Below are 27,217 nucleotides of genomic sequence, written 5' to 3' on the forward strand. Positions count from 1 at the left end.
TCCGGACAGGCGCGCAGGTGTGGGGGTGTGACGGCACCTCTCCCAGGCGGGCCTCCCTCTAGAAGCAGGTGGATGTTGGTATTTGTGCCCAGGGCACCCTGGCAGTGGCGGTCGGGGAGGCTCGCATGGGGAGCGCAGCAGCAGCGGACCCTGGGTGGTCTGGGCTCGTCAGCAGACCCAGGTGTGAGGGACCTTCTGATCCCTCAGGGTCATTACTGCAGGCGCTGAGGTGTGTCACAGGCAGGATCCCATCAAGCTCCCCAGTGGCCGCCGCGTCCTGCAGAAAATGAGGACCATGAGAATTTGTCCTTTGGTAGAACAAAGTCTTATTTCATGTTTGAAAAATCGAGAACTCATCGATGTTGTTCAATGAACCCAATCACTGAGGGGCTGTCGGCTCCTCCTAGGTCCCCAGGCTCAGGTCCTCTGTTTATTCTCCTTATATCTACTGAATGTGGAGTGACTACACTGACATATTTTTTCTAAGGATTTTGTGCATGAAAAAGAAAGAATCCATTATCTAGAATGTAGAGCTCTTCCAGAGGTGCATAGATGAATATAATAATTTTAGTAATTAAAGAGGTAACTCTGTGTGTGTGTGTGTGTGTGTGTGTGGTGACTGTATTTAGTATCTGTTGAGGGCAATATGACATCACTAGTCTGGAAATGTTAAGTGAAAATAGATGAGTAATTATAGAAATTGGGTCCCTGTAAGTAAAGTGCCAGCGTCGGCTATAACCATACTACCACTTTAATGAATTTGTTAGGAATTTCAGAGAATTTTATCTTACAGCCATGAATATGGCTGTTCCTGCCTTTCTTTGGGTCCCATTTGCTTGCAGTTGTTTTCCATCCCTTTACCTTCAGTCAGTGTATATCCTTGGAACTTAGGTGCGTTTGCTGGAGGTGGCAGAAGGTTGGCTTCCGTTTCCTAACCCAACTAGAGAGTCTGTGTCTTTTATCGGTGAGTTCAGTCATTGATGTTCAGAGTGATTATTGGTGTGTTAAAGCCTGGCACTGCCACTTAGCTCTGGTGCTATTTCATCCTTGTTCAGTTCTTTGTATTTATTCCCCTCTTTGGTTTAAGTCCCAAAGTTCTCTTTAATGTTTCTTGCGGGGGTTTAGCAGATACAAACTGCCTAAGATTTGCTTTCAGAACGGCCTTATTTCTCTCTCATGCAGGAAGAAGAGCTTTGCAGGACAAGCTGTTCTTGGCTGGCACTTGGTGTCATTCCATTCTCTTCTTGCCTGGAGTGTTTCTTCTGAGAAATCCAACATCAGCCTAATCAGGGTTCCTTATGGTTATCTGTTTCTTTCCCCTGGTTGGCATTATTGTTTTTCCTTTATCTGGGGCTCTGGAAGTTTTACTTACTCTGTGTCTTGCTGTAGTTCTCCTGTTATCCAGTAGTTTGGTGTTCTTTTGGTTTCGTGGATTTCTATATGTTCATTTCCTTCTTCAAGTTTGGGTAGTTTTCTTCCATTATTTCTTTAAAAGGTTTTTCAGCTCCCTTTCTCTCTTCTCCATATGGGATTCCTATGATTCTTGAATTTCCTTTCCTCATGGTGTCAGATAATTCTCAGTGTTTCTTCATTCTTTTTCCTTTGTATTTCTCCTTTTTCTCACTTTCCCTCATTTTCACCTTTGAAATTACTGTTTCATTAGGTTTATCCTGTTTCCATGGCTTTCTCCTGAAATTTATTCTCTTCGGTCGATCTTTCTATATCCTGCAATTCTGTCATTTTCTTATTTAAAGTGTCAATTTTGACTTCTGTTTGTTGATTGTTTCTCATGGCAGTTTTCTCATATCTCTCTGATCTTCTTTTCTGAGTTTTATTTTTATTGTTCCGATTCCTTATTTTCTTAATCATGGCATTTCGAATACTATGTCCAATAGGTTAAAAAAAAAAAAAAGACCTTCCATGTGTTTGTGCTTTTGTTCCAAGGTTTTGAGTTCTTCCTGTGATGTGTTTTCTCCTGTGGGCTTTGTTGGCCACTTGTATTTTTCTTTCTCCCCGTTGCTTGCTTTGGGTTTCATCTGCTGTAGTTGGGGCTTTTGTTGTGCATGGTTCATTCTCTCCCACTGTTCTGGGTGTTTCCCTCATGGTGGGCATCGCGACTTTGTGAGATCTAGGGTGGTGCTAGGGCCTCTTGTAGCACTTCCAGGCCTGTTGCAGTGGCTGCAAGAGCTGGGATTGCACTGGGTTGAGCAGCTGAGTTGCTGGGACATCACCCCATCCAGGAGAAGAGGTGTTTCAGGTGGCTGGGAGAGCTTTGAATGCCCTGGATGAAGGGCCAAGATCCTGGGACCCTACCCCACCTGGGAGCAGTGGCTCTAGGCCTGTTTCTGGTGCCTGGGAGAGCAGGAGGCAACCTGGGTAAGGGGCCAAGTGTCTGGAACACAACCCAACATGGGAGCAGTGGCTCTAGGCCTGTTTCCAATTATTACCTCTTATTTGACAATGTAATTTCCATGTAATTTAACAACAAAGTAACTCCTTATTTAATTATATCTCTCTTTAATGAGGAGCAAGAACAAGCATTTTGAGAATTTCCAGGGCTCCTTGGAAAACTTAAAAAAATCAGTTCTACATCAGAAATAGTTCATTTAGAATTTGATTTTAGAGTATATTGGCAAAAGTATTAAAAACTTTAGGGCAAGACAAAATAGTATCACAGATCACTATGAAGCAAATACAGATAAACACATTTCTGTGTAAACTTACCTCTTTTTAAAAACTTTTAAAAATTAATTAATTAATTAATTAATATATATTTTACACCATTGTTCATTTTTGTACAATGTATGCTTTCTCCTCTTAGGTGTAGTCTCCATAAAATTTCCACCACCAGTTCCCCTGTTTTGATCCCTCTCCTTTCCCCTCCCCTGCAGAATGTCTCTGATTTGTAGTCGCCCACTAATTTTTTATTAATTTATTATTATTATTATTTTCCTGATCCCTTATTTGGTTCCCCTATATTCCTCCTATAAGTGAAACCAGCTGATATTTTTCTTTTCCCTTCTGGCTTATTTCTTGAGCATGATCCCTTCCAGCACCATCATGTTGCTGCGAATGGCATGAGTTTATCTTTTTGATTGCTGAGTAGTATTCCATTGTGTATGTAGACCACATCTTGATCCAGTCATCTATTTTTGGGCATTTGGGTTGTTTCCATAACTTATCTGTTTAAATAGTGCTGCAGTAAACATAGGAGTGCAGGTTTCCTTTTGACTTAATGTTTTTGTGTCCTTTGGGTAGATTCCTAGTAGTAGAATTGCTGGGTCATATGGTAGCTCCATTTTTAGTATAAACTTACCTATTTTACTATCAAGAAAAACAAGTTCACTTAAGTAAGGAAATTATTGTACTAACTGAAACAAAATATTCCCCACTTTCTAGACAGACCATCAAAAGGTAAAGAATGTTTCACAATCTCCTATCAGCGGCAGACTTAGAGTCCATAAAAGCTTTGTTCACTTACCATTTAAAAGGACATTAAGGTCCAGTTTCACAAGAGTACACTATTGATTTTAATGTTTATTTAGAAAATCCTAACAATTTTAAAGAATTTAACTAAACAGATCATATTTTAACACATTTTATCTCTCTGTTTCTATTCCTCTCTATCTCTGTCACCCTGTTTATGCTTCCAGCTCTCCCTTCACCATCTGAAATAACCAGTTTGACTTTTAGGAAAATTTTATTACCCTTTCTTTAATAACACTGTCTCCAGATATCACCCACCCCCCTCCTTTTATGGTCAACAATTCAGTGTGTTCCCTATAGGAAGAGCACCCCCTCATTTTTCTAGTAGTGTCAGTTACATATATTAATTAGTGTTGTGCTTTAGAAAGTTTTATTACTAGTGAAAACTCTGAAATTACAGAAGCACTCTTTAGATTGGCTAATTCGTGAGTATATTACATTTTCTGGAAATACATACTCCTTCATAATATAAAATTTTCAATGTGGCCCATCTACTAAAAGACCGAAATATCTTTAGCTGCTCTGTTTTAAGAAGCCAAGAGTAGACTGAGTTGTGTGCGGTAGCTAATGTTTCAATATTTTATCTTACTTGGAAATGAGCTAGATATTAAACGACTTTCCACCTTTTGACTTAACAAAACTTCACAGTTCCAAGTTACCAAAGTTTTGGAATTTGCTTTAGGACATATGCCATGAAATGCAACTAGTGTTGATAAAGTCCACCGGAAACAACTTGCATTCCACTTACAGTGCTGTGTATCACTTGCTCCAAATAATTACGTTTAGACTAATCACAAAACTTCACGAGACATTAGACGAATTCCACGAGGCTCCTAAAATATTTTTCTCATGACCGATCTTGTAACAGAGGGGATGTGAACTTTGACTAATAACTTAGGTAAAGTGGCTGCATGTTTAATGAAGATATGCCTATTTTAGTTAAATTGACAAACTGGTTTTTATTTATGAAAGAGTGTCATAGATCACAGAAAGTAATTTGAGTTAGGTTTTCTATTTCTGAGAGTCAGATACCGAATATATGTAAGTTCTTAATTTGAAACCATTTTACAAATTAATTTTAGCAGCACCTTCCCAGGGTAGAAAATAGCAAACTTATATTAAGCACACACACACACACACACACACACACATACACACACACAGAGCATGTGAGCTAAAAGTTTGCCATGAAAAAGTACAGAATAAAAGTGATAAGTCTATAAAAGAATGACTGATCCAAATTTTTGTTTCTGATAGTGGGAAACATTTTTTTTACCTGCTTAGATAGCTGAAGCTTTTTACTATGATTTGTGAAGATACTTAAGATTTCCACTTTTCAAAATATCCTAACAGTTGCTTCTATTTCCCCTCATGATGAGGATTATTGCCACAAGATTTGCATTTTGAAGACTAGTTCTTAAGTCCTAGAGATATGGGGACAGAAAATTCACATCTCAAAGGCATAAGAAATCATCATTTCCCTCCTCCCCCAAGATGAAGTTTAGTGTGTATTTGACTATTGGCAAAGGTCTGGGGTAACTGGTATTTATTTCTCTTTCTTTGTCTTAAAGGTGGGCCAAGTCTGTTTCCAGTCTCCTGATCTTTCTCCGTATCTACAAGTTTTGAAAGGAATGAACGTGGTTGGATACGGCCAGAGGTGGGTGGAATTTGCACTGTTTGTAGAGCTACATTTGTGGTTTTGTGTATGAGACAGACACCTGCTTCACTCCTCAAAGACGGGAGCCGCATCCTATGCTATCAGATGGGCTAATGTCCCATCCGCACACTTTCTCTGCAGTATGCCCCGGGTGTCCACGCCCGCTGAGAAGGGCATCATAAGATATCTGTGCTCTGGATCTTGAGTGTTTAAAGCCGTTCAGGATGGGGTTCAAGTGAGGGTTCTTGGGGTCCCTCTGAGGAATGTTTTGGCAGAATTTACCATTCGGCGGCTCATGCAGAGTGTATTAAGGAAAAAGATGTTTGCATAGACACAAACAGGCAAAGTCTGCACTTTAAAATGACGCGTTTATTTAGGGAGAGGGAAAGGTGGTGTCTGTATAGACCAGGCATGCGGAGAGCTGCCTTCCCCAGACAGGGATGTTCTTGTGTCGCTCCCATTGGGTGCTGGCGGGGGGGGGTTATTTCTTTGTGAACTTTACCTACTGCGGAAACTAAATATCCTAGATATCCTGTGTGAAGGGCCCAGAGGAGGTGAGTGCTTGACAACAAGCAGCAACAGGAGGCCACTCTAAGAAAAGCAGCTTCCTGCAGGGCCCCCTCCACCGAGGGAGCGCTCTGGTGTTACCTGCGTTGTCCGTGACCAGATCTACAGAAAATCTAGGTGGCTGGGTGGTCTGGTTCATGCAGTCACTCAACAACAGTCAGCATGTTGGAACCGACGCTATCTGTGAGGTCCGGTGTGTGTGGGGGAGTGGACGCCGCGCTGGAGCACAGGTCCTCACTCGGCCCAGCCAGGCGCCATCCGGGTCATCCTGGGAGCACGCCCAGGCGGGGATGCCGCGGCCCCACCTCAGCCCTTCCCCGCCTCTCTGTCACGCAGCAGCAGCCTCCTCAGTGCCCCCTTCACATCTTTGTTTCTGAGCGTGTAGATCAGGGGGTTCAGGAGCGGGGAGACAGAGCTGTAGAAGAGGGTGAGGAACTTGCCCTGATTCTGGGAAGAGCTGTTTCCAGGCTGCATGTACATGTAGATGATGTTTCCATAGAAAAGAGAGACGACAGTGAGGTGGGAGCCACAGGTGTTGAAGACCTTTTTAATCCGTGACGCTGATCGAACGTGTAACACAGCCCTCACGATGCAGCCATAGGAGATCAGGATCAAGATCAGGGGCGTCAGCACGATGATGACACCCAGGACAAAGACCGTGGCCTCGAGGCCAGTTGTATCGACACAGGCGATCCTGATGAGGGCGGGCACCTCACACAGGAAGTGGTTCACTCTGTTGTGTCCACAGCGGGGCACATGCAGGGTGACGGGGGACATGACAATAGCGTTGGTCATTGACAAGCCCCAGGCCACGGACACCAAGACCAGGCAGAGCCGGGGGTTCATGATCACCATGTAGTGCAGGGGCTTGCAGACCGCCACAAACCTGTCATACGCCATGACGGCCAGCAGCAGGCACTCCACGCCCCCCAGCCCCAGGAAGAGGCAGAGCTGGACGGCACAGCCCGCGTAGCTGATGGTCTTGTCCCGCCCGCTGAGGTTGTACAGCAGCTGCGGGATGGAGGTGGTGGTGAAGCAGAGGTCCAGGAAGGAGAGGTGGGTGAGGAAGAAGTACATGGGGGTGTGGAGCTGGGGGTCCAGCCGGGACACCAGGATGATGGTGGCGTTGCCCAGCAGGGTCAGCAGATAGGCAATCAGGATGACCACGAAGAGGACCCTCTCCAGACGGGGTCGGTCAGAAAAGCCCAAGAGGACGAAGCCGCCCTGGGCGCTGTCATTGGCTGCCTCCATCCCCTCGGTGGCGGCCGGGGCCTGTGGCCGCGGTGCTGGTGGCGCAGGAGAGGGACACTCACTGCGAGTCAGACGTGCTTCTCTGCTCCTGGATGTCGGCCATGTCTCTCGGGCTGCTATGACAGGCACTGCCCTGCTCCACCCCGTCTACAGCAAGGGAAACCGAGGCAGGAGTGTGTTGAATGGGGGGTGGGTGCAGAGCTGACATGAACCCAGGAACACGTCACCGCCCTGGCCCCAGTGACAGGAGAGGCCCCTGCGGCCACCAGATGTCCACCCTCCCGAGACTCTGTGCCCGAGCTCCTCTGAGCCCCGACCCCTGAGCCCGGCCCTCCCTGCACAGGTGCGGGCAGTGTCCCTGGTGCGGGACACGCTGTCTGCTCACCCTCCCCCCGGGCCCTGCCGGTCCATGCCCTCCTCATCCCTGGGGTGACCGTCCCGTTCCAGAGGAGACACAGTGTTCACATGCGACACACACACTAAAGTCATCTCTCCAGCGGGCGTCCTATTGGAGAAGCAAAGCGTCCCCACATGCTCCCTCCCGCTTGAGGGGGATCCATCTCTAAACTTTGTATAAAAACATGGTCTGACTTCACCCCTGTGCACAGAAACCTTGTCACCTTCCACCGCGAGGGGCGCTCAAAGCAGCCCTGCTGAGGCCGGCCGCAGCCTCCCGGCGGGCAGTGACGTGGGGCCCTGGGCACCGCCCGCCCAGCCCCCCGCCCAGCCAGCCCTGCGCCCAGCAGACCGCGCAGCTCGCCTGCCTTTCCCTGCTTTTCTCTCTGAAAACGGGGCACATCAGAGCACCTCGTTTCCCAGATGCGTTTGGAGAGTTTTAAATGTGAGAGAAAGTTTGTGGATGTGGAAATCTCTGGGAATGTGTCATGAAGTGTGGCCTCCATCCAGGGAGGGGCTGGGACAAGCGTCCGGTCGAGCCAGGCAGAGAAATTCTGCGTTGACCCGTGTGGTGAGGAGGAGCCGCCGCAGCGCAGGCCCCTCGGGCTGAGACATGTCGGGGCCACACCGCCCGGGCACCCCGTGGGCGCGCCCGGCTCCCCTGCACACCCCGGCTCCCAGGCCGCCCGCAGGAGCAGGCCCTGGCTGCGTGTCCCGAGTCTGCCCTCCGGGCCCTCCGCGGGGAGCCGCTGTCTCCTCAGCTTGCCGGCCAGCGCTGACCCACGGCCGTGCTCGCTGCACCGAGCCCGGCTTCCCTCGGGCGCCTCCCTGCAGAGGAGCCTGCGTGGGCACTGGGTGCCGTTCAGGGCGGAGTAGCGGGGCCCGCGACGCCTGAGGGGTGCAGCCTCGGCGGGGGTGTCCTTCGGGTGCAGACGTGTCCTCCCTGTTCCTGTCCTGGGGGCTCCCCAGGGGCTGCTGCTGTCACCGCCCGGGAGCTGCCTGCACCCGGCACCCCGCTCACCTCCTCCCGCTGCTGCCCGCGGTCACCATCAAGGTCCGGGGCAGGTCCGGCAGGGTCCCCGGGCTGGTCACCGTCTTCTCCTGGGAGCACCCTGGGGTCCGGCAGGCGCGCAGGTGCGGGGGTGTGACGGCGCCTCTCCCGGGCGGGCCTCCCTCTAGAAGCAGGTGGACGTTGGTATTTGTGCCCAGGGCACCCTGGCAGTGGCGGCCGGGGAGGCTCGCGTGGGGAGTGCAGCAGCAGACCCTGGGCGGTCCGGGCTCGTCAGCAGACCTGGGTGAGAGGGACCTTCTGATCCCTCAGGGTCATTACTGCACATGCCGCGTGGGGAGGCGGCGTCGCATGAGCTCCCCAGGGGCCGCCGCGTCCAGCAGAAAATGAGGACCATGAGAATTTGTCCCTTGGTAGCACACAGTTTCGTTCACATGCATGAATCGAGAATCTTCCGTGGCTCAGTGACCCCGTTCCCGGGGCTGCCGGCTCCTCCCCGCCCCGCTGGCGCGTGCCCCGAGCCGGAGGCAGGGGTGGCCTGCGGGCTGCAGTCCCGCTGCCGGGTCCCCCTCGTGTCTGCGGCGGGGAGGGGCTGTGCGGATGGAGCGCGCACCTCAGGGCGCTGAGGCCGGAGGGAGATCTGGAGCAGTAAAGTAATGCCACTAAAGGTTTAGTGCTCGACAGAGAAGCACCCTTCCCCGAGGAGGCAGGCGACGCCGGGTGCAGTGATTCACAGCCGGGTTTTGTTCATTTAGGAGGCGGCGGGGTCAACGCCTCGTTGCGCTGTTGATGCGTCGGTGTGTGCGCTGGAGGGGTGCTGGAGCCTCCAGGGCCCGCGCCTCCCCCTTGGCACTCACGGGGCAGGGCCACAGCGGGACCTGGGCAGAGGCGGACGGAGGCGGGGGACGGAGGCGGGGGATAGGACAGAGGGGGGGACAGGAGGAGGGGACGGAGAGGGGTACATATGGGGGTACAGAGAAGGGGGGCAGTGTGGGGGGGACAGTGGAGGGGGGCCAGAGGAGGAGGCGGGGCAGAGGACAGGAGCGCAGAGAAGGAACTCGAGGCCGAGACAGGCAGGAGCGGGTCCTGGCCGCCCGAGCACCCTCCTGCGGGAAGGCTGGGCTGCAGGTTGTGGGGAGGAGCCGGAGACTTCCAGGAACGCTGGCGCGAGCTTCTCCCTCTCAAGAAAGACTTGCAGAAAGCGGGAACCTCGTGAGGCAGGCGACGAGGGGGCTCCCTTTCTAGAACAGTTCCCGGCACCTCCCAACATAGACCCGTGTGTGTTCTGGAATGTTCTGCCGCTGTGTGCCCCTTGAAGGGGGCATTCTGGGGTGCCTGTGTGTGGCCCCAATGCATTCGGGCCCTTGGCCAGGTTTAGAACTCTCCGACGTGGGGTTTCAGGAAAGCTGGTCCCCAAGACGACCGGCAGGGTCCAGAGGGCCCCCCGATGCCCAGCTTTCTGAGTCCGCGGCCGTCATCGGGGGCAGCACGAGAGGACAGGTGTCGCAGATGAAGAAGTAGGGGCGCAGGAGGCCAGAGAACAGCTGGCTGAAGGTGTAGATGTAGGAGCCGTCGGAGACGTTGTAGAAGGAGACCTCGCCCGCCTCGTAGTCCAGGAAGATGCCCACGCGGCGCGGCCGCTGCATGTGCAGGAGGGGCACGGACGGGGTGGCCAGGACCATGTACTCATTGCCCTTCAGCAGCCACATGGCCCAGACCCCGTTCTCAGGAGACGGCGTGGTCTCCCCCTTTCTCGGCAAGGCGTCTTCGCAGACCCCCAAGCCCCACTCTGCCTTCTCGCCCACCACCACCTCCCAGTAGTGCCGCCCGGAGGAGAAGCTCTGTAGGCCCAGGACGCAGGGCCACGTGTCGAAGCGCTCAGGGTTGTTGGGGACGTCCCCCCAGAGCTCCCCATCCTGGACACTGCGCAGGTCGGCGGTCAGCAGGAGGCTCGGGTGCGCCGTGGCGGGGTCCAGCTTGATGTCCTCTGCGGGGCGAAGGGCGGGGACAGGGGACAGCAGTTAGGGGGCGGCTGTGTTCAGGGCTCTGCCCACTGCTAGAAACTCCTGGGGCACAGCACAGGCGTTTGGTCTTGCCAGGCACCCCCATCTCTTTCGGTCACCCTTCCCCTGTCACTTCCGCCCCCGCCTGGTCTCCGCCTGCTCCTGGGAAGCGCCACGGTGAGGACGGGACCCACGGGCCACGTCCACACCTCGCGGCGGGCACTCCGGAGGGGCTTATGATTGAAAATGAAAATGGCTCCTGCCGTGGGGGGTGGATGTCTCTGCTTCCTCCAAACCTGCAGACGGTCCCCACAGGCCTGAGCTCCCCACCGAGGTGCGGGCGCTGCCGTGGGGCGCTATAACCCCGATCCTCTGATGACCGCGTCCCACACCGGACCAGGTTGTCTGAGCAGACCCGGTCGCCCGCGTGAGGCCTTTCAGCGCAGGGGAACCCCGCGTGGCCTCCGTGGGGGCGGCTGGGGGCGGGCCCAGAAGTCAGGCTTGGTGGTCACGGGGCCTGGGAAGGCGCCGCGGCCGCGGGAGGAACCTCCTGGCATCAGGGCGGGAAGGTGCGTCTGGGCCTCGACCCTCAGGCCGACCTGCGACCCCGCCGGGGAGCCAGCCGGTGGCCGGGTGGTGGCCGCGTCGCGCTGGGGCAGAGAAGCGCGGCTCCCACGAGCTGCCTCCCTCTCTCGGGTGTGCGGAGAAGGGGCCTGGCTGGGGCGGCGGCTCCTGCGAGCGCGACCACCGACTCCCGGGCGTGGTGCCCGGGAGGAAGAGGGGGTGTGTCCCGGAGGACCCCCAGACGGCTGGGAAGGGACACGCGGGAAGGACTGGGCCGGGACGGCGAGGCCGCCGGCGCCTCCTCCTAGCGCGGGGAGAGGTGGTCACGGCTGCTGAGGGGAGGCCGGCCTGAGACCAGGGCAGCCCCGGCTGGACCTCCCGGGCGTCCGGGGGACCACGGTGCTCACACGTGCCCCGACGGCCCCGAGGGGTGCGGGTCTGGGCCTGGCGCAGAGGAGTGCGACCTGCAGGGCCCCCAGGGGAGGCCGGATTGAGGTGAAAGCGCCACGGCCAGGACAAGCCAGACACGACTCCACGAGTCCTGGCGGACCGGAGCTCGCAGCGCGGGCTCGGCGCGGGCAGGGAGGAGGGTCCGGGAGGCCGCGCCCGCCCTGGAGACCCACCTTGGAACCTGCGCAGCATCTGCCGCATGCCCGGGATGCGACACAGCGTCTTCAGCTCCATGGGGATGGGCTCGGGCTCCGGCCGCGCGATGGCCTTGCTCCTGGGAAGGCCCAGAACCCGCGGCTCTCAGCGGTCCCCACCCCAGCCCTGCCCCCGCCCGTGCCGGGCCCCACGGGGAAAGCAGACCTACCGGTTCAGGGCGCCTCTCACCCCCTGCAAGTGGGAGGGAAAAGAACCGTGAGGCCGAGCCGCGGTGGCCGCGGGCAGCCAGCAGTCCTGGGCACCAAGGACGCGGAGGCGGCCTCCCCACACGGCCTGGACGGCTGCTGCCCACCCTCCCTGGGAATGTCAAAGGACGACTCAGCTCCCTGCCCGAGGGGGGCCGCGGCCAGCGCTGTCTGCGCCTCCTTGCTGCGCTGGAGCCTGGGCCTGCGCTGGGGGGGGGGGGGGTGGCCTCCGCACCGGGCGTGGGTGGCGCCGGCTGGGGCAGAGTCACTCTCTGCAGAAGTGGTTGTGGACAGTGCAGGCCTAGAAGTTGCTGCCTGCGTGTCCGTAGGAGAACCTGGGATGGTGATCTGTGCCCCACCATCCAAGTGCAAGGAGATCCCCCGGGGATCAGAACGGGAGGCCTCGGCGCCCAGCAGCGCCGCTCAACAAGGCCTGCGGCCAGCAGTGGTCAGCCGCCGGCCCCTGCCTCTGGACGCCACCGGCAGGCCCGTCCTGACGGGACAGGAGCGCGGGCGAGGGAGCGGAGCTCCTTCCCGGCCAGGGCAGGCAGCGCGGGGCCACAAAGTAGCTTATTGATGCGGGGGGCAAAGGAAATGTGGGTGCAGCAATGAACATTGGTTATTCAAGGGCCCCTCTGCCCGAGGCTCGCCTGGGAATCGTTATGTCGGGAAACGTGCCCTGACGCGGGGCCCTTTCCCCGCCTGTTCTGGGCCATGTGGGACGAGCCGCCCCCCAAGCCCGGTGTTCCTCCCCCCCAGGGGACTGGCTCTGCGCTCCCTGGCGGCTCCCACATGGCCTGTGGGAAGGCGGGGACAGGCCAGCGCGAGGGCAGTGGCGGGCGGCTCCGACCCCCAGGGGAGTCCACGGAGCAGCCGCTCGCGCCCCTGGCTCTGTCCCCTGCGCCACAGACGCCGCCACCGTGGGCGCTGCCGGGGGTGCAGGGCGGGGGGGGGCTGGACACTCAGGGGGCCGTGGGCAGCGCTGGACCGTGGGCTGTGGGCGCCGCGCGGGCCGGGCGTTCTGGGCCGGCCGCCACTGAACAGCAGCGCAGCCCGGCGCGGGGGGGGCCTGGGGCCCCGCGTCGTGGGCGTCTTCGTTTTCTGACCGACCCTGCGCCGAGCCCCAAGTTCATTTCAGCGCTGCAGCCGTCTCAGAGGCCGGCCCGGCGGGCGCGGGGTCCCTCCGCTCCGCGGCCCCTGCGGCTCGAGGCCCCAGGCCGGCGCGTCCGGCCCGCGGGGCGCCCTCTCCAGCCCGCGGAAGCCTCAGGGCCCCCCGCCCCCCGCGGCTCACCTCCAGCAGGCCCAGGGCCGGGCGCCGGCCGCGCTCCTCCAGCTCCTCCGCCAGCTCGCGCAGCGCCCTCGCCTGCCCGCCCAGCTGGCCGCGGCTGTCCCGCAGGCGCCGCAGGGTCGCGCGCTCCTCGTCCTCCAGGCGCCGCAGCTGCCGGTGCTCCTCGAGCGCCAGGAGCCCGCGGAACTTGTCGAACTCGCGGCGCACGCGCTGCCGCTGCGCCTCCACCTTCTCCTGGGGGGACCGGCCGAGGTCGGCGGCGGGCGGGGCGCGCTGCCCGCTGCCCCCCCGCGGGTCTCCCTGCCCGCTGCCCGCGCTGCCCGCCCGCGCGTCTCCCTGCCCACGGGTCTCCCTCGGGTCCCTGCCCGCCCGCGGGTCTCCCTGCCCGCGCGGTCTCCCTGCCCGCGGGTCTCCCTGCCCGCGCGTCTCCCTGCCCGCGCTGCCCGCCCGCGCGTCTCCCTGTCTCTGCCCGCGGTCTCCCTGCCCGCGGGTCTCCCTGCCCGCGCGTCTCCCTGCCCACGGGTCTCCCTGTCTCCCTGCGGGTCTCCCTGCCGCGCTGCCCGCGGGCTCCCGACGCGCTGGGGGGGGCGAGGCAGGGCGAGCGGACAGGCGGCGTCCGACGCGGCTGGACACCCCGCGGGCGGGGCGTGGGGCCCGAAGGCGCCCCGGGCCGGCGCACCTTCCAGAGGACGGTCTTCTTGGCCACGCTGGCCTCCTGCGCCAGGGCCTCCTGCTCCTCCCTGCGCACCAGGTCCAGCGCCGCGCGCAGCTTCGCCTGCGGGGACACGCGGTCAGCGCCAGACCTCGGCCGAGGCCGGGCACTGGGCGGGGAGGGAGCGCGAGGGCGCGGGCGCAGGGGCCGCCCCTGGACAGCCGTGGAGCGAAGCTTTGCCGGGAAGAGCGTCCCGCGCGGGCGGCGCCGGCCGGAGGCCCAGTGCGCGCCGAGATCCGTCAGCCGAGAGGCCGGGCCGCGACTGTCCCCTGCGCGGGGCGCAGCTGGAGCGGACGGGCCAGCGAGGAGAGGGCGGGGCGCCCGCGGGCGGCGCGGGCAGCCTCCTGTCGCTTCCTCTGGGGCGGTGCCGGGGTGTGGGCACCTGCGGGTGGCGGTCGGGCCGAACCCCAACCCCGCGGGACGCCCGGGGTGCAGGCCGGCTCGCGGGGCTCGTCTGTCGCGTGTCGTGTTGCCTCCGCCCGGCGCGGTGCTGCGGCCTTTGTGAGGTGAAGGGAGGCCCGGCCCTGAACTGGGGGTTCCCCTCGGCCTCCGCCGGCCGCCGCGCCCACCCGGAGGCTGCAGCCGTGACTGCTCCTCCCTGGCCAGCTCGAGATGCCCCCACAGGCAAGCGCAGCGGCGGCTCTGGCTCTCCTCGGGGAGGCCGCAGTGCAGGGCAAGGGGGTGCTGGTCCCCAGCCAGCACCTCTGTGGGTGCCTGGGGGTGCGGAGCAGTGCCCCGACCCTGGTGGGGCGAGGCCAGGGGGCAGTGACCACCCAACAGCTTCAAGGCATTACGCTGACTGCGGGTACCCCCAGGCTTTCCCCAAGACTCCCCGGAGTCTTCCTCCTCAGTTTGGGGGGTGGGGGTTGAGCCAAAATACATGACCCACACTTGGCGGCGTGTGGCCGCCGGCGGCCTTTGGGCAGCCCCCCTGGGCCAGCCTCTCCGCCTGTCAGTGCGGGGCGTCCCCTTAGGCGCCTGGGGCACACGCAGCTGCAGGAGGCAGAGGAGGGCTCCCCGAAGGGGCCAGGCAGAGGCAGGGAGGTGAAGGGGTGTGGGCCCTTGGGGACCCCGCCCCCCAGGAGAGGTGCTTCAGCCCCCAGGAATTGACCAGCCTCAAGTGAGGGGCCAGGGCGGCCTCCCCCAGGGGGTGCGGTGCAGGTAGTGAGAGCTGTCGGCCCCCAGGACCGGGGCGCAGGCAGGTGACCCTGCGGGACAGGCGAGGAGGCCTCCCCCGAAAGGTGAGCTGAGGGGGCAGGACCCTCGCCAGCCCCGCCCGGGCCAGCCCGCCCCGCGCCCCAGCCTGAGGGCCCCCCCAGCTCGCGGGCACCCGAGGGCCTCGCCGCCGCCCCCCCGCGGCCCCTCGGCGCGCGCCCCACCTCGTGGCGCCGGGCGGCCTCCTGCAGCGGCGCGGTGCGGTGGCCGCGGTGCTCGGGGCCGGCGTCGCAGACCCAGCACAGCGCCGCCTGGTCGTCCTCGCAGAAGCGGCTGAGCTCCTCGCCGTGCCGCGCGCAGCGCTGCGCCCCCGCCGCGCCCGCGCCCGCGCCCAGCGCCAGGCGCCGCACGCCGTCCACCAGCCCCGCCAGCTGCCGGTTGGGCCGGAAGCCGCCGCGCGCGAAGGGGCCGCGGCACTGCGGGCAGGAGAAGAGCCCGCCCGGCGCGCCCTCGGCGCGGTCGCAGAACTCGGAGATGCAGCGCAGGCAGAAGCTGTGGCCGCAGTCCACGCTGACCGGCTCCTGCAGGAAGTCCAGGCACACGGGGCAGCGCGCCTCCTCGCGCAGCCGCTCCCCGGGCGCCCCCGAGGCCATGCCGCCCCGAGGCCGGGGTTCGGCGCCCGCCGAGCCGCTCCGGGGAGAAGAAGGGCCGGGCCTCGGCCGCGCCACCCTCACCCCAGCGCCCCCGGGGCGCCCCGGCGGGGCCTCCGCGCGCTCTCGGGCCGGGCGTCGCGGCGTGGGGGAGCTGCCCGGCTCCTTCCTGCCATCATTTCCCGGCAGACCTGTGGCCTTCGGGCTTCCTCACATCCTTGGCAAACGTGGGCTTCGTCGGCTCCTCAGATAAGGAGCTGAGGCCGACCCGGCGCTGGAGATGCTCGGGCCGGGCGGGGCGGGGCGGCGTGGGGAGGGGTCCGCCCAGCGCCCGGGCCGCGGTGACTGAGGCGGGGGTCAGCGCCTGGCAGCTCACAGGTCACCAGAGCCCGACGAGTGCCAGAGCGGCTGTCCCCGGAGCCAGATGGCCTGCGGCTTTGCTCGAGGGGCCCGGTCCGGGCGCGTCACTGGCCCAGGCCCTCTGTGCCAGGGAGGGGCCCGCTTGGGCCCGAGGCGCCCCCACCAGCCTCGGGCAGCAGCACACGTGGGCAAGCTGTTTACTGGCAGCCTTGACCCAGCCGGCGGGAGAAGCCTGCAGGCCCCACCTCTGCGCTCTCATCGGGTGGGGTGGCGGCCGGGGAGGGGCTCTGGCAAGCAGAGCGGCCTGGCACTGCGGCCACCAGATGAGCTGGGGCAGGGCGAGGCGGAGCCGCCCTGCCAGCCTGTGGGGCCAGATGGTGCTGAGTGCGGCAGATAAGGCCCCGCGGCGGGCGGGGCGGTGGCTCAGGCCCCTGAGCCTGCGGGGTCTGGGTCTGGGGCGCTGGAGGCCGGTGGGCAACTCAGACCCGCAGGGGTTTTGAGGACAAGCTGGAAGAGAGTGGCAGGGTCGGGGCTCCCGACAGGACAGCAGCCTGGCCGGCACCCGCCCCTCGCGGCTGAGGGCACCCCTCCCGGGCTGCCGGTGCCCCTCGGAGGGCCGCTCCGGACGGAGGGCGGAAGGAGGTCAGGCGGCTGCCCGAGCCCTGGCCGCAGGAGCTGCTCGGGAGAGGGGAGAGCAGGACGGCCGTGGCGGGGAGGCGCCTTTCTGTGCCGCTCAGGGCCGTGTCCCCTTCCTGGAAGGGGTCTGGCACAAGGACACCCAGTAAATGCCAGTTGGGGACATAAGGGACCGAGGAAATGGACAGTCGCCGCGGCTCCCCCAGGCGCAGGCGGGAGAGAAGGTGCCGGCGACGGTTGGAGCCGCGCGAGGCCGTGTCGCCCACATGTTGCGCTATGGCCCTGCCCCGGGCGGGCTCTGGGAGAGGCTGGAGCAGTTTCTGCTTCACTGGCGAGAGCAGCGCTTGGGGCACCCCGTCTGCAGGGCGAGGGGCGCCCGGGGCGCGCTCGTCTCCCTCTCAGCAGGGGCGGGCTGAGCCTGCCTGCTTGTCCCTAGAAAAACAGGTCCGGGAGGCGGCGGAGGGGCGCGTGGAGGGCGTGGAGGGTGGTGGGTGTCTCGGGGCCGCCCTGCCTTCCTGCCTGCTTTGGCTTCAGGCTTGGGCTCTTGACCCTGTTCCTGCAGGGCATCCGCCCGCTCTGCCCCAGCCCCAGCCCCCCCCAGCCGCTCGGCTCCCTGGGGTTCCTTCCCCCTGCCCCAGGCCCCAGGCTCTGCCAGCTCCGCTTTGAGAACTTGGGGCACAAACCTGGAGACCAACAGCCACTGACTCAGCACTTCCTCCCTGAGGGCGGGAGGCCTGGGCCCCCAGCCCCGCCCCCGTTCCCCTGCAGCTGCGGGGCCGAGGTGGGTGCTCTGCCTCCCTGGGGGCACGGCCCCCTGGCTGGTCAGGGGCGCCTAGTTCCGGTCCTGGGCAACTCCCTGCTGACCTCCGCAGGATTCCGAGGGGAGCAAGCCGCTCCTGGGGAGTGGGAGGGGGCCCCGACCCCGGCGACCCTGAGCTGGTCCTCAGCCCGCCCCTGCCCACTGCGCCCAGGGGCACCCAGGAGCCCCAGGTACGCGCACCTGTCAGGTGTGTTCACTCCGTAGCGGGTGCCTGGTGTGCTCTGCGTGTGCCAGAGCACGGCTCCCGCCTGGAGCCATGCACCGCCCGCCCGCCCCTCTGGCCGCCCCCACTCTGCTGTCAGGTGCCTGTCCCTCACCCCAGCAGCGAGGTGACACCTGTCTGACCTCAGGAGCAGCTCCCTTGCTCTTTTAAGTGATTCGATGATTCGAGAATGTCTCCTGTGCACATTTTATTCAGAGGCCTCTCCGGCCGCCGTGCTGCCAGGGCCGGCAGGGCTTCAGGGGACAGCAGTGCAGGCCATGTCCTGAGGGACAGCCCGTGTCCCCGTGGACTGCGGGGCCAGCCCCACCTGGGTATTGGACACCAGCCAGCGCTGCCCAGACACCAAGCCCTGCCTGCCCGCAGGCCCTGCCCTGCGCCCCGCCTTCCCCCTGTGGGGACCACGGCCTGGCCGTCGGGGCACAGCCCCTGCTCACCTCAGTGAGCGCCGAGAATGGGAAGCCCGGGTCCTCCCGGACCCAGCAGGCGAGCATGGGGGTGCAGAGGGAAGCCCTCCCCGCTGCAGGACGCAAAGGGGGAGATGCCGGCCGGCTGGTGCGGGGGCGGCGGCCTGTGAAGAGGGTTTTCCAAGAGGGAGATCAGCACGAGGCGAAGCATTCAGAAGTGTGCAAGTTTATCGTCAGCTGTTTTGCTTAGAAATAAGGACATTTTCAAAGTGTGTAAGAAGGAATGTGATCGGAGCTGGATCCTTAAAAAGCAAAATCAAAAAGTACTTTTTTGGAAATTGAAGGTGAAATCCCAGCCAGGACAGGCGCGGGGCGCACGGCTGCTCTGACTCTTTCCAGGCGAGGCCAGGGCCCGTGGCCGCCGCCGGGGGCTGTTGGGCGGGGAGGCGCCCATGGGCAGTCACCGGGCAGCCCCGGGCTCGCAGGCCCTCTCCGGGGGCTGGGGACGTGGCTCTTTGGGCTGCTGGGGGGGCTCCCGGCTTCCCTGCCGTGGGAATCAAACGTCCTGGCAGTTTCACACTTTTCCTGGGGAGACCCTGGTGTATGGAAAGCAGCTCCCCCAGGTGGACGTGGGGCCGGCACAGGGTGCACCCCACCCGTGAGCAGGCTGCTGGGCCCGCAGCTCAGCTGACAGGCTCCGACCTGCCCCACCCGTGTGCAGCGACGTTTATGTGCGCGATTCCTTGGTGGCCCTGTGAGCGGGACCCTGCCATCGCCCTGGGGTTGCCCCGAAAGCCTGCATGATGGTGAAGGACCTGGAGACAAGACCTCCCTTCTGACCCTGGTCTTGCGCCCCCTCTGCTCCCTGGCACCCCCTCTGGGCCCTAGCGCTCCCTCTGTGCCCAGGCACATCCCCTCTGTGCCCTGGCACCCCCTCTGTGCCCTGGCACACCCCCCTCTGTGCCCTGGCGCACCCCCTCCGCGCCCTGGCACCTCCTCTGCCCCGGGAGCCTCCACTCTCTCCGCCTGCAGCTGGTGGGGCCTGGGCCTTGGGCTGGCCTGGGTGGTATGGTGGGGGCTGGCATCTGACCTGCATTGAATAAACGCAAACCCGTCACCCCCGCACACACGTGCCCAGAGGAAGGAAGGAAGGAAGGCGCTCCCCTGGGACTTGCCTGCCAGGGCTAATTGTTCTGAGCCGGCTGGGGAGGAGGGAGGCCCCAGCCTGGGGAGGAGGGAGGTTCTCCTCTCAATAACTTGGCGGGGGGCTGGTGAAGATGCTACCCCCGTGGCAGCCTTGGAAGTCGTGCCCACGCGTCACTCGCTTGATTCCAGAGGGGTTTAAATGATAAAGAAGCCTCTCTCGCTGGGCCTCGAAGGGCCCAAACTGCAGAATCCCCCGGGGAGAGGGAGCAGAGAGGCCTCTGGCTCCCCTGAGGCCCACCCCCAGGGCCCTCAGCGCTCTGGGGAAGCCACATCTGAGGTAACCAGCAGGCCTGGGGTGCTGGACCCTCCCCGGCGCCGAGCCCAGGCCCAGGGCCCGTGGGTCTGGGAGTGGTTCTGAGAGCAGGTCTAGACAGAGCAGCGGGGCACCCCCTCACCCTGTTCAGAGGCGGGGTTTGCACTGCTGGAGCTGGACCCAGACTTTGTCCACACTGTGCTGGGATGAGTAACTGTCATCTGTGAAACTTCTGAAGAAACGCGGGTGTTTTATAATCGTTCCCTTTTCCACACCGAACCCAGCGATGCCCCGTGCGCGGCTTCAAGTGTGCGCCTTAGCCTTTCCTTCCATGGGCCCGGAAGACCTCCTCCTGAAGGCCCGTCGCGAGCGGCGCCTCTACCCTTACGGGGGGCAGAGGTTCCACCCCTCCTGTAACTGCCGAGTCCCTGGGGTCCCCCCACGAGAAAGCGCCTGTCCCAGCTTCCTCCGCAGACTGCACCGTCCCCAGTGAGCACAGCACGCCCCGGCCCCCAGACCCCGGCCTGCGCCCGCGGGGTGGCTGCCCCCCAGCTCGCCAGGGCTCCCCCTGGACTCCTGCTTCCCCTTCCCTGCCTCGCAGACCTGCCCCTGCCTGGGCGGCCCTCCCACCCCTGGGCCTGGTGCACCCCACACGCCCCAATCCCTGGGCTCCGGCCACGTTGCTCTGGGGCCCGCCATGGGATGAGCAAAGCCCCAAGTCAGCCGCCCCAGGAAAACGGCGCCGAGGGGGCAGGTCACTTCGCCTCGACTGAGGTGACTTCAGCGCATCTGGCCAGCGTGAGGGTGACCACTGCTGGCGGTTTCCGGTGCCCCTGCCCGGCCCCTGTGCGGCATGGAGGGGCTGCCCACGTGGGCGTGAGGGAGTGTCCCAGCGACCGCGTGGGGAAGAGGAGGGAGGGATTCGGGAAGGTGCTTCCGGGTGAGGATTTGAACATCTCACAGTATCTGGGAGCTTGTCTTGGTGGAGACGGATACACAGATGCCGACTCGTCGCCGACGGTGCACCCGCACCCAGGGGCGCCCGCCCGAGGGAGAGCAGGCCGCTGTGCCGGGGACGAGGGCACGTGCCAGGGGGAGGACGCGGGCCGGGGTGGTGCTGCGGGGATGGCACGGGCGCCTGGGGCGGCGCTGGTCAGCAGTGGAGGCTGGGGCCTGGGGAGCGGGGAGGACGGCCTGGGTGCAGAAAGGTCTTGAGGCCAGTCCTGGGCCTGCGTGTGCTCCCGGGGCCGGGCCTGGAAGCCTGGGGAAGCCGGCTCGGGACGCAGCCGGGGTGCGCGTCTGTCATGGCCCTGCTGCCTCTTGGAGGTGGCGTTTTCCCTCCTCTCCTCCGTCGCGCATCTGCCGGGGCGAGGGGCCCCTCGGATGTCAGCACACCTGAGCCCGGCGCCCCCCAGGCTCCTCAGGCCAGGCCTCAGGCTGGTCGCCTGCTGGCCCGTGAGTGCTGGGGTGACCTTGTGGGGCTTGGGTGCCAGCGCCCTTTGCCGGCCACCCTCACGTGGCGGCGCTGATGGGGGGGGTGTGCCCTGTGCTCGCACCTGCTGGAGCCCGCCCGCCGGCCTGCCCGCCCGCTTCCTGGGTGCCTGCACCGCTCTCCTCCCCTGGCTGCGGCGTGCCAGGCGAAGAGTGGGGGCCCAGTGTGAAGACCGCCCGGAAGAAGCCTGCCCACAGGCCGGGGTGCGGCTTGTTTTCCTCCCCACGTCTACCAGCGAGAAAGACCGTGATGGAGAGGGCGAAGGCCAGCCAAGGCCGCAGCCGCAGGGCGTGCGCTGCCCAAGGGGAACAGGAGAGCTGGGGGGTGGGCCATCAGGGGGCCAACTCGGGTGGAGTGCAGTGGACCCCACCCTGCCCAGGACCCTGCCCCGGACCCCGTCTGGGAGCCTGGACGCTCTTCCCCGCAGCCTCGCCCCCACGAACTCAGGCTTCCTGGCGCCGCGGGCACCCCAGGACCCGGTGGTGCCAGCTAGAGCTTGCAGCGGCTCCTCACCCAGTGCCCCAAAATGCACCTGTGCGTGTGCAGCCGCCCGTGCCCCTGAGCGTGGTCACAGCGGGCGCTCGTGCACGCGCCGCGCCCTGGCCGTGGGTGCCGACGTCTGTTCTGTCTGTAAGTTTTCTGAAAAATATGCACACGGATCGCAGTATTTTGGAAAATAAGTTATGAATGAAGTCAAGCACAAGCGCGTCGCGGACAGTGCCCCGCCATGCAGCGGCCTCTGGTCCTGCTGGTAAGAGGGGGCGGGGCACGTGGAGGGCTCCGCTCAGGCCTCTCCCGGCTCAGGTGCTGCGTTTTCCTTGGAGTTGGGAGACGCCCTCGGCGCAGGTGCTCTGGTCGCCGGAAGTCGGCCTGGGTGGGGGTCTCCCCGCGTGGGTGCGTGGATGTGCTCTCGTGGGCGCACCTGAAACCGCAGTGCGAAGCGGAAGGCTGCTGGCACCCGTCTGCCCTCAGGATGGGCCCCTGGGTCCCTGCTCGCTACATTTTCGAGAAACACCCATTTGTTGGAGTCAGTCCAGCTCAGCATCTCCGGGGCCAACCTAAGCTACATTTTGAAAGAACTGCTCGGGTCCCAGGGGTGCTGCCCATGCCTGAGCCCCCTGGGCAGCGGGGAGTCTCAGAAGTTTGCTTTTGTTGCTTATTAACTCGGTTGGCAAATCGTGGAAGAACACCTGGGAGGACTCCCCGAGGGCCAGGCCCCAGGAGGCCCGGGTTATTGAAAGGTGGGGCGTGTTCCAGCCGCGTCACCCGCAGAAGATGGCCCGTCGCAGCTTGCAGGAGGGAGCCAGGGCCGGCGTGCGGGGCGGAGGGCAGCAGGGCCGAGCCGGCAGCAGGGGACCGTGGGCGCCGCGTGCCGGGGAGGCGGACAGGTAGGCCCAGGGCTCAGAAGGCCACCAGGAGAGGTGAGTTTGGAGCCAGAGGCCATGCCTGTGGGTGAGGGGCCGCGAGCGTGAGGCTGCAGGCCCTGCGGTCGCTCGTCCAGGTGGGATCGCCCCCCCTGTGGGGCCTGGAGAGCAGCAGGGAGGCCGTAGCCCAGAGGCGCCTGGTGGCCCTGGATGGCCGGGAGGGCTGTGGTTCTGGGGCATGTTTATTTCCATAAAGGCTCCAGGGAAGCTGTGACATCAGATGTGGGGCTGGCGCCTGGGAGGTTCTGCCTCGGGGCGGGTCTTGTTGACTGAGCTCGTGGTAAATCAGGTGATCCGGTCCCTGGAATAGCCAGGACTTGACTTGATGTCAGCCCCGAGCAGGTCTGCACCCCCCCCCCCCACCCCGTCACCCCGCCACCTGCTCGCACCCTCACCCCTGCCACCCCCCACCCCCGCCACACCCCCACCCTGTCACCCCGGCACCCCGTCCTGCCGCGAAGGGCTAGGCCCAGCAGGTCCTTTTTCCCTTGTGTCCTTGACTGCGTTTGTAGGGACTTTAGGTGACCGGAAATGGGGCCAAATGCCCTCTGACCCCAACCACGTTGCCCATGCTGACCCCGTCCACCAGGCCCTGGTGGTCTCGGCATTTAAATTCTGCCTTTTTCCGGTCACTGCTCATGTCATGGAAGTGGGGGCAATGGCAGGAAAGGACCATGTTCCAAAGTGAATGGCATCACTCGCTGCCCGGTGGGGTCACGCTTCCCCTCAGCCTGGGCTCCTGGACTGGCCTGGGGTCAGCCTGCCCGGGGGCAGGGCCCAGGAACAGCAGTGAGCAGAGAAGGCCAGAGGCTGTGGTCGGTGCTGTGCGCAGGAGCTGAGATGGGGTCAGAACAGAGACCCAGAGGTCTGGTTCCTCTGAGGAGGAGGGGGAGCGGCTGGGAGGGAGCAGGGCAGGCGGGCCCTGGGCACAGAGGGCGGACACCACGCAGCAGGGCCAGCTCTGGGGCGCAGCCAGCAGGTGGAGCCAGGGGCCTTTTCCACTGCAGAGCTCCAGGGACCATGGCTCCGGAGCCCTGAGCTGGCCGCTCCCTGCAGCCTCACGCCCAAGCCCCTCGCCAAGGCATCTGCTTTGCGCCCTGGTTTCCAGCCTAACAGAGGCCTCTGCTGTGGCAGCTGCTCTGTCCACTTTCCCAGGAGGAAGGACGGGCGTGCCTGGGGTGCAGGGAGACTGGAGCATTCGGGTGGGACGGGCGGCGCTCCTCGGGGGGATGCGGCATTTCCAGGGGGGTGTTGGTTAATTTGGGCAAGAGAACAAATATTGGGTCCAAGGGAAGCCACAGCCGGCTCAGGTGCAGCCTCTGCGGGAGAGGGGGGCGGACGGGGTGATGCACCGCCCATCGGGCTCCTGGGGAGACAGAGGGGGCCGGTGAAGGAGGGCCTCCGGGCGCTTCAGCTTCATCACTTTCCTACACAAAAAGTCTTGGAAGGTTTTGGAGAAGCGCCTGAAATAGTCACTGGGGAGAGGGAGGGAGGCGGAAGGGCCTGCGGCTGGAGCCCTGGGCCTGGGCATTACAGAGGTGACGTCCCGCTCAGTCCTTGATGAGGGAAGCCCCTGATGGCGGGCGGATGCTGGCTTCGTCCAGAACTAGGCTAGACCTCGGAAAAAAGGAGGGGTGACGTGCTGACTGGACACCAAGTCCGATGACTAAGCTGGCGTCCACCTGGGTGAGAAGGTACCGGTGGAGAGGCAGGCTGGCTCAGCCCTGGCCACACAGACACACACAGACACACTCAGATGCTCAGGTGCCCGGAGGAGGTGTCCGTAAACACGGAGGGCAGAACACAGTCTCCCGGGGCTGGGAGACGGGCCAGGTGTGCCCTGTTTCCAGACGAGGGTCACCTGTGGGAGGAAAGGGCCTGGGCTCAGGCCCTGTCCAGGAAAACATAGCGATTATTTTTTTTAAAGGTTTATTTATTTATGCATACAAGAACTGGGGTACAGGCCAAAGGTTGGGGGGTGGGTGAGAGGATTTACCGGAGACCAGAGACAAAGCGGGGAGCAGAACAGGTGGATCTGCTGAAACCCACTGCTGAGGGGAGCAGCGGGGAGACAGGAGAGGTCTGCCGCGCCCCGTGGGTCGCTCCCTGGCCGGGGATTGAACTCATGCCTTAGTGGCTGGCGACAGCTTCTCAGCGCTGAGACTGAACCCTTGCACACCAGGGAGGCCCAGCTATTCATTGTATTTCCTGAGTTCGGCTCAGTGAGCCCCTTCTTACCCGTGGTGTTGAGCGGGAACTTCTAGATCTCAGAGAGCCTGGTGAGTGGCGCTTGCTGAGGCCCTCCCCCAACTCTTGCCCCCCCCTCGCCTAGCGGGTCTAAACCACAGGGGTCTAAGAGCCAGGTGGAGCCGCGCACATCCTTCCAGAAAGCTGCCGTGGAGACGGGAGTGCTCGAAGACAGTCTCACGTTCCAGACGGCACCGAGGAATTTCATGCCTTGTCCGCAGTGCTTTCCACGGTCTCTTCCCCTCCGCAGGCGATGGAGCCCCCAAATGTGTCTGCTGTCACTGAGTTTCAGCTGCTGGGGTTCCAGAACCTTCTCGAGTGGCAGTCTCTGCTGTTTGCCGTCTTTCTGTTCATGTACGTGCTCACGGTGGCGGGGAACGTCGTCATCATCGCCGTGGCGAGCCATGACCGGCGGCTGCACACGCCCATGTACACGTTCCTCAAGCACCTGTCCTTCCTGGAGGTCTGGTACACCTCCACCGTCGTGCCGCCGTGCTGGCCGGCCTGCTGGCCCGGGGCCGCGCCATCTCCTTCCCCGCCTGCATGGCCCAGCTCTACTTCTTCGTGTTCTTCGGGGCCACCGAGTGCTTCCTCCTGGCCACGATGGCCTATGACCGCTACCTGGCCGTCTGCAGCCCCCTGCACTACCCCCTCCTGATGCGCCCCGAGACCTGCGCCAAGCTGGTGGCCGTCTCCTGGGTGGCCGGGGTGGGCACCGGGGCCCTGCCCTGCCTGATGATCGCCAGGCTGGACTTCTGTGGCCCCAACCGGATCGACCACTTCTTCTGCGACCTGCCCCCCCTGATGCGGCTGTCCTGCTCCAGCGTCTACCTCACCGGGGTGGTCATCTTCGCCCTGTCCGTGGCCGTGCTGTGCGTGTGCTTCCTGCTCACCCTCGTGTCCTACGTCCTCATCGTGGCCGCTGTCCTCAGGATGCCCTCGGCCTCCGGCCGCGCCAGGACCTTCTCCACGTGCGGCTCCCACCTGGCCGTGGTCAGCATCTACTACGGCACCATGATCTCCATGTACGCGCGCCCCAATGCCCGCCTGTCCCCCGAGATCAACAAGGTCATGTCCGTCTTCTACACCGTGGTCACCCCGCTGCTGAACCCCGTCATCTACAGCCTGAGGAACACAGACTTCAAGGAGGCCGTCAGGACAGCGGTGGCGAGGAGGGGCCGCGTGCGCGGCCTCAGAGCGAGGGGCGGCTTCTCGCCCGGGTGAGGCCGTCCGTGGGCCCGGGCGCGACCGGGCTGCCCGCAGGGGGGGCTGCCGCCCCCGCCCGCCCGCCCGCCCGCCCCGCCCGCTGCGCCTCCGCCCGCCCCGAGGGGCCCCGCCGCGTGGCCGCGGGCTCCGTGCGCCCCGTCCCTGCGCGCGGCCGGGGGGCAGAGGCCGCTTCAGCCCGCGGGGGCGTCCGGCGGCGGCGGGAGGCGCGTCCCGGCCGGGGCTTCCGAACGCGGGACTGGCCAGCAGAGCCGGAGATCCGGGCGTTTGTCGAATGACGTTTAGGAAGAGTCGCGGCGGGAGGGGCGGGGGCGAGAGACGGGCGAGGGCGGAGAGAGCCTCGGAGGAGCGTCCGGCCCGCGGCGGAGGCCAACAGCCCGCGGGCGCGCGCCCCGCCCCCGCCGCCCCCGCCCCGCCCCCGCCTCGGGGGCTCCGCCCGCCGCGGAGCCGGACTTGGGGACTCGGCGCGTCCCAAGTCGGGCGCCGCTTCTGCTGGTTTTCCCTGCAGCCCCCACCCCCTGCGCGGAGGGGACCCCGCGCGCCCACCCCGCCTGTGTCCAGTGCCCCGGGCGCGTGGCCCGCGGGGCGGGGTGCGCGGGGAGCCCCAGAGCCCCTCGGAGCGGGGCCTGGGCCTGGGAACTGAAGCGGCGGGCGGAGGACAAGCATCTCTCGGGGTCCCGTTCACCCCTCACGTCGGGTCCTCACCCGACACACCCCCTTCTGCTCGCTGGCTCCCCTCACCGCCCCCCTGCTCCTGGCGGGACCGTCCCCACGGGGACAGACAGAGGCTGCCGGACCCGGGGCCCCTGTGGTGTCCGCGCGCGCGCCAGCGCCTCCTGCGCGGCTCCTCACCCGGGCGCCCCGCGGGGTGAGCTGAGCGCGCACCCCCGCCCGCCCCATCACCCCCTCCCAGCGCGCCCTGCTCTGGGGCTCCCCTGCGGAGCGCGGCCGTGGTTTCGCAGTTGAGGGTGACCCCACGATGGGTCTCAGGCCCCCAGGGCCCCCCTATGTCACGGGTGCCCCCAGGCGCCCCGAGGAGCCCAGGAAGACCCGGGGCCCTGTTCGCCTGGCGAGCCCCGGGCCTCACAGGGCGGTTTGGAAAGGCGGGGCTCCGCGCCCCGCTGTGCCCAGCGCGCCTCCCCTGCGCTCCCGGGGTGGCTGTGCCCCGGGATGGGGGGCGACCCCGGGGACCCCAGGGCGCCCACGGACACCGGGAGGGCTCCGGGCGCGCCTGGAAGGCCACATGCGCCGTCCCCGGCTCGAGCTGCTGTCCCCGGCCCCTGGGGGCTCCGGCAGGGCGCGGGGTCCCCAGCCCGGACGGGCCAGTGGGCGGCAGCGC

General features: G+C 63.4%; 3 protein-coding genes across 3 annotated transcripts; 1 reads left to right on the forward strand and 2 right to left on the reverse strand.

Moving 5' to 3' along the window:
• Nucleotides 1-6,016: 6,016 nt before the first annotated feature.
• On the reverse strand, nucleotides 6,017-6,961 carry LOC119236947 (olfactory receptor 2W3-like). Its single transcript, XM_037500878.1, has one exon. It carries the CDS (start codon nucleotides 6,959-6,961, stop codon nucleotides 6,017-6,019), a length of 945 nt encoding a protein of 314 aa, XP_037356775.1.
• A 2,519-nt stretch (nucleotides 6,962-9,480) lies between these two features.
• TRIM58 (tripartite motif containing 58) lies at nucleotides 9,481-15,592 on the reverse strand. The gene is made up of 6 exons (XM_037500229.1): nucleotides 15,164-15,592; nucleotides 13,752-13,847; nucleotides 13,076-13,306; nucleotides 11,748-11,770; nucleotides 11,557-11,657; nucleotides 9,481-10,353 (listed from the first exon to the last, which is right to left on the reverse strand). The coding sequence occupies exons 1-6, from the start codon at nucleotides 15,590-15,592 to the stop codon at nucleotides 9,764-9,766; spliced, it is 1,470 nt and encodes a 489-aa protein (XP_037356126.1). The 3' UTR covers nucleotides 9,481-9,763.
• Nucleotides 15,593-24,816: 9,224 nt separating this feature from the next.
• LOC119236949 (olfactory receptor 11L1-like) lies at nucleotides 24,817-25,878 on the forward strand. Its single transcript, XM_037500879.2, is given in 2 exon segments — nucleotides 24,817-25,142; nucleotides 25,145-25,878. Coding segments are annotated over 2 exon segments (969 nt in total). The 5' UTR covers nucleotides 24,817-24,907.
• The last annotated feature ends 1,339 nt before the right edge of the window (nucleotides 25,879-27,217 follow it).

The sequence above is a fragment of the Talpa occidentalis genome, unplaced genomic scaffold (genome assembly GCF_014898055.3).
Source record: "Talpa occidentalis isolate TD23 unplaced genomic scaffold, MPIMG_talOcc4v2.1 talOcc4.9, whole genome shotgun sequence".
NCBI lineage: Eukaryota > Metazoa > Chordata > Mammalia > Eulipotyphla > Talpidae > Talpa > Talpa occidentalis.

Coding starts and splice junctions, on each gene's coding strand:
- LOC119236947 (XM_037500878.1), bottom strand. CDS start 6,961: ATGGAGGCAGCCAATGACAGCGCCCAGGGCGGCTTCGTCCTCTTGGGC.
- TRIM58 (XM_037500229.1), bottom strand. CDS start 15,592: ATGGCCTCGGGGGCGCCCGGGGAGCGGCTGCGCGAGGAGGCGCGCTGC. Junction 11,658..11,747: donor GTGAGAGGCGCCCTGAACCG/GTAGGTCTGCTT, acceptor GGGCCTTCCCAG/GAGCAAGGCCATCGCGCGGC. Junction 10,354..11,556: donor GATGCTGCGCAGGTTCCAAG/GTGGGTCTCCAG, acceptor TTCGCCCCGCAG/AGGACATCAAGCTGGACCCC.